The sequence below is a fragment of the Geospiza fortis genome, unplaced genomic scaffold (assembly GCF_000277835.1).
Source record: "Geospiza fortis unplaced genomic scaffold, GeoFor_1.0 scaffold130, whole genome shotgun sequence".
Lineage (NCBI taxonomy): Eukaryota > Metazoa > Chordata > Aves > Passeriformes > Thraupidae > Geospiza > Geospiza fortis.
In genome coordinates this window covers 13356844-13362674 of record NW_005054300.1, presented here as the reverse complement: position 1 = coordinate 13362674, position 5831 = coordinate 13356844, and the positions used below count along the sequence as shown (strand labels likewise).

At 42.3% G+C, this 5831-nt stretch overlaps 1 protein-coding gene across 2 annotated transcripts in view; it reads left to right on the top strand.

Moving 5' to 3' along the window:
* Positions 1-5275, top strand: part of DUPD1 (dual specificity phosphatase and pro isomerase domain containing 1) — a 49190-nt gene extending 43915 nt beyond the window's left edge. For both annotated transcript variants that reach the window (XM_031062066.1, XM_005417239.2), the window contains exon 4: positions 4408-5275. In XM_031062066.1, the coding sequence (XP_030917926.1) occupies positions 4408-4655 (248 nt within the window). In that variant the 3' untranslated portion in view covers positions 4656-5275. The remainder of the gene's footprint in view (positions 1-4407) is intronic.
* The last annotated feature ends 556 nt before the right edge of the window (positions 5276-5831 follow it).

The following is a 5831-nucleotide window of genomic DNA, read 5'->3' as shown; positions in this document are numbered from 1 at the left end:
TGCTGACCTGTAGAGACCTTAATATCAGAGGGTCAGATATCAAGTTTCTAGCCTTGTGTCAGCTTCTGTTCTTGGCTGTCTAGCTCAGCTGCAGGCAGTTACTACCTGACTTGCTTCCAATAGCCAGCCAGGTCTTTACACTTCTACCCTTTCAACAAGTACAGTCCACACAACAGTCCCTTCCCTTGCTCAGGAGAAAACCTTGAAAGCAGATCAGTTTTAAAAATCAAAGTCCTAATAGCAGGAGAAACTGCTTCAGGAGCTGACTTGCTTATGAAGAAAGATACCCAGCATTTTAAAAAAGTGTGTCTGAAGCAGTGCCTTTGGAAAGGAGAGGATAACTAGCACACACCTATGTCTAGCTATGGCTGGAGGCCAGAGGTCAGTGTCAGACTGGAGTAGCTGGAATAAGAAATGCAGACTTCCTCATTCCCACCACCCTCCTGTTCTCACAAGACTTTAGTCTGCTGCATTGAGGTAAAGAAACAAGCACAAGGGAAGCAGCAAGGGCAAGGAAAAAAAGCCTTGTTTCCCAATAAATATTGTAGGAGGAAAAGATGAGATGGGAGGGATATTAACCTTTTTGTTTCAAAACCACATCAAAGTCCAGGAAGTCCTGAGACAGTAGCAAGCATCAGCCCAGCACTGGAACACAAAACCAAATTGAAGAATGACTGGGTAAACAAACAAAAAAAAAAATCTGCACTCAAGTAGATACTACAAATGGCAGTGATTTCTGTAGCTATAGTCATTTCTGCCACATTCAAATGGCTTTTAAACAACTTAGCTAGGATCTTTTCTGATGAAGACCAACTGTAACATTCATGAAGAAAAAGAGCAAGCTCTTCGCTTTCTCATGGAGGAAAAGTAAAATGTGTGTATGTACACCTCTTACCCCAGCCAGACACGTGTGAAGACACTGTGCATGGCCCAGGAAGACACTGAGGTTTAAAGCATGACAATAACTTTCCAATACACATTTACAGAATAGAATGACTTGAGAAGCTAGACTAAAGTGTGGACTGATGCCTCCTATGGAAGAAAAGACTAGAGGTACCCTAGGGCTCTCCTCCAACAACATAAATGTATTATTTGTGAACGCACATCTAAGGCAGAAAGGTGTTCTGCATTTCAAGTGCCAAATGAACAGACAATGAAGGTGCACTTGTGTGCACCTTCCTGACTGACAAAGAGCATCCAGATTCCTAAACAGGATTTTGCATGAAGTAACCAAGCACCTGTCTCCAGTGGTAATGACATGGGACTTCAGTGTGTGGTGCTAAATACTTCTGATCAGTAACAGCTTTGCATTGCTTTGCTGCTTTGTATTAGAACTGAGCAAATGCAGAGGGGGAAAGGGGGAGAAAGGAAAAACCCTCAGCTGTGTGTTGATGAATTTACTCTGGCTGGATGACATCCTGGATGTATCTGGGGTATGACCTTCAGATTCATTGAATAGATGTCTTCAGATAATGATTTTTGCTGGGAAGATGCTCAATAGTCAATGCTGTTGAAACAAATTGTCATTCTAATGAAGAAGGCCCTCTCTGAAACAGACCAGAAAGCTTGGCAATTTGGATGCTGTCAAAACAGTCCCAGTTCTGACTTAACATTTAAAATCTTCATGATGATGAAGAAACTCCCTGATCAAACAGTATTTATAAGGTTTAGGCATGGGCTGATGGACATAAGAACAGTTATAAGAGTAAGATTTAGAGGCAAACTTTAATGAGTCCCAATTATGCATGCTGTCATTCAGCTGGGCAGAAAGCTTTCCCAAAACATGCAATTCATACCATAGAACAGCTTAAAATATTTATCAGTGAGGCCTGTGTAACATGAAAGGAAGACATTATTTTAAGAATTTTTTAGGTTTCCTACTAAAATACAGATTTAATACTCATTCCCTTGAAATTTTAGTTCCTCAAAATGTAGAATAAAGGGGAATGGCATTTTCACTTCACGTTAAAATGTCTGGGGAAAATACACTAAAGACAGATTTTAAAAGAAAACAAAGTGGGAAGAAACATATGAGAAAATGACAAAGACCTGAGGCTTTTGACCAAAGACCTCAACATTCACAGCTCCAAATGATTCTGGAAAAGTAGTGCTGCATCTAGACAAATTTTCAAGAAACACAAACCCAAGTCAAGTGAACAAAGTATTTCAGAGATCTGTCACCACTCAGCAGACCTCTGTCTCTGTGCACTGATGCTGCATATTCTGGCACACCTTGAAGATATAAGTGGCCAGAATCCAAGACCACAAGAGCAAACTCCCTTTTGGGGAATGAGGGTTCTGAGTGGTCCTTATATTAGAACGGAAGAGACTACAAAATAATACAGAAGGGACATGGCTCTGCAGAAGAGTGTCAGTGTCCTGCTCTAACAGGCAGTTGGCTCTTGACTATTCACACACAGCCATGGACAGACTTCCTTTTCTGCAAACCAGTGGACATTTCAGAAGATTGTACAGCCATTTTTTGCCTTTGTTAACACAATACAAAACTGTATTTTCTCCTAGATCTCCTCCATTTGCCACCCACACAAAGCAAAGCGCTCCTTATCCCATCACCTATTTTATCACCTCAACAGCAACAGATTTACAAGGTGGGAAGCTCTAAAGAGAAGCACTGAAGGGCTAAACAAATGTGTCTTTTCATCCACTTCAAATATTTGCAGTAATAATAGAATGGATTATCATTTTCCAGGAGAGGAAGAGGCACTTTTAGTTATCAGAAGGACTGGAACTTCGCCAAGATGCCTCAAAGACTATCTGCTGGGATTAGGATGCAGACTGTAACCATTAATCCTTTAGTGCTGGCAGTTCTTGATGCATCCATTACACAGCAATGCTGCTTGTGCCAAGGCATCTTCTTGTGCCTGGAAGCAAAGGAGTTAATCTGCAGGAGTCATGGCTTTGCACCCAGCACTTCTCACTAGGCATAGCTGACAGAGATAAACTATTATTGGCCCTGATAGCACAGTTTTTATTTTTTTCTCCTGTGGCAATTCTGCTTAGCAGGGTGTTAGAGAGTGTGCTCCAAATCTACTTCCTTCAGCAGTTCAACCTTTTGCGAGACCCCTTCAAGGGCTTTGAATCATTTTTGGAAATCTTTTGAAGTGTTTCAAAACCTGTCAATCAGACCTGAACCCACTTACTGTTCTCTTCCTCCACCTCCCCCAGATACTGCTAACAGGGAAGGCTCCACAAGACTTATAACCTTGTTACTATCCAAAGCCAATGACTTTCTGCCTCTGGAAGTCCCAAGCTAAGCCAAGCAGTGTCACAGAGTTAAACTGTAGCATGTTTATTTGGAGGTGAAAACTATTGGCACAGACTGCACTCACAGGGTATGAGACAGGCTCCTACTGCAAGGAGATGATTGCATTAGAACATTCAGATGATGGTGGTGGTGAAACATTACTTGCATTCAACACAACAGGGTGCTAGCCAGAAATTTCTACAGAAGCTTTTTTATGGTGTAAGAACTGATTTCTTTCCACCACCTGGTTATATGCCTGTGGCCTTTTTTATCCTCTGCCCTCAAAAATTGGCATAAAGTGATGTGATCTAGATCCCAAAGGACATTACTGCCCCAACAAAAAACCAAAATCAAATTTGGTTACTTTTTGTGTCTAGTTAATAGAACTGGGAAAGGCACTCCCCATGCATTCCATTTATTCTCATGGAAGGGACAGCATGAGAGCACACCAAACTCTCCCACACCCTTGTGCTTTGGTTATTATTCCCAAACACAGAATTGCAAACAACAGTTTGTGAGGCATGTAAGTCAAGGCTGCAGCAGAGCTTGCTATGATACTTAATGCAGTCCCCAGGCCTTCTCTGCAAGCTTTGTCCACAAATAAAAAGATATTTAGTGTAGAATTATGTTGTCATCTTATTGCAGGGGTTCCATACATTCCATAGGTTGTCTCCTATCACAAAAGTTTCATACCTTCTTGGTGTTTTCTCGTGGACAGTTCCTCAGAGCACTAACTCCTTCTTCTTCACAAAGCAGCCAATTGACTCCAGTTCCCCTCTCAACCAGCCAACCCACTCTTTTATAGCACTCTTCTTCTCATTGGTTACAGCTGTGGCCTGTTAAAGTCAGGCCTGCTCCTAATCTTTGATGATTGGCCCAGCTGCAACTCCTTAGGGGGAAGATTACTTTCTACACTATTTTTATTTTCTTATATTCTATCCCCCTACAGAATTAAATGGATCATCCCTACTGTAGATGGTGTTCAGCTGTAAGATTTTTCACACAAGGCTGTAAGAGAGGCTTATTGAGTGCTGGTGAGGGTAGTCAAACACCAAATAGCGCAGGGGCACTACAGAAACCTTCACTGCCAAGAGGAAAAGATCCCCCCGTGCCAGCTGTGACGTGTCCCTCTGTTTCCACAGGCAAGGTGCTGGTTCACTGCGCCATGGGCCGCAGCCGCTCCGCCACGCTGGTCCTGGCTTACCTGATGATCCACAAGAACATGACAGTGGTGGATGCCATTGAGCAGGTGGCAAGGCACCGCTGCATCATGCCCAACTGGGGCTTCCTGAAGCAGCTGAGAGAGCTGGACATAGAGCTGGCACTGCAGAGGAGGAACAGCAAGAACAGCCTAGCACCTGCTGAGCAGCAGAACAGCACCACCATCTAGCACTGCCCTGGCACAGCTGTGCTGCTGGAAAAGAAACTCCATAAAAGGAGGGGAGGGGAAGGTGTAGTTAATTACAGAGTCACAAGGATCATTTGTTATTTGCTAAGAAAAAAACCTCAAAGTCATTTCAAATACAATGTCAAGATGAGAAAGAAGGGAAACCAAATTTAAAATTCATCATCTTAGAAAGTTCCAGCCTTAGCAGAATTGTTACATCAACAAATAAGTTTTTCTCTCTGCAAAAAAACCCCAAACATTTACAACACAAAAGCAAGCACAACTCAAAACTCTCTTATAGCTAAGTACTCCCAAAATCATGATCCTAACTCAAGCCCACAGCCTTTAAAGGAGCGCAGACAGGCACTCCTAAAGAAATCTCGCAGGAAAAACACTGAATTGTTTAGTCCAGGGTCCTGAAGGGTTTTGCAGGAGTTTGCCTTTTTGTGCTGTTTCCTGGCAATTTTATTTCTTTTTTCACAGTGATAATCCAGGGCAGCACAGCAGTTAGAGAGCCTCTACATGAAGGATCAACTACACCATGAGGATTTGCTTTACAGACAGGAATTCTGTATCAAACGATTAACTAAAAGATAACAAATATCTGTCAGGATTTCCCTTTGTCAAGCTACAGTTGTCTTCTTTCTTGTATCCAGCATGAGAGCTTGATGACTGCTGTAAGTGAAAGAGGATTTGTCATTGATTCACATGCATAATTGATGACCCTCAGCACTACAGAAAATTGCCAGGGCCATTCCTTCTATTTACCATACTGTTATAAATGGAGTTTGTTTCCATCAACCATCCTCTGCCAGATGGACAAATTAAACAGCTTATAAAACTGAGAGACATAGGCAGTGATCTAACATGGAAGATTAGTACCTTTAGCAGTCTTTTGTTTCTGCTTATATCAGAGATTCTTACACTGTTAGTAAAAAACTGGTTGTATTTTGCCCACTGCTGGGGGATCAGGCAGCCTGAGCATAACAACACTTACCACTCCTGTCTTTGCTAAGGGCTGAGTGCAGCTTCCAGGAGAACTGACATTGGGCAGCTTCCACATGAACTATGTCCTGCTCCAAAGACAAGGATCTTTCCTAGAACCAGGTCTTGCCTGAAGGACTCTGCTGGCACAGCTGTGCCAATTAAACACTTCTGAAGTAAACATACTTTTCATTT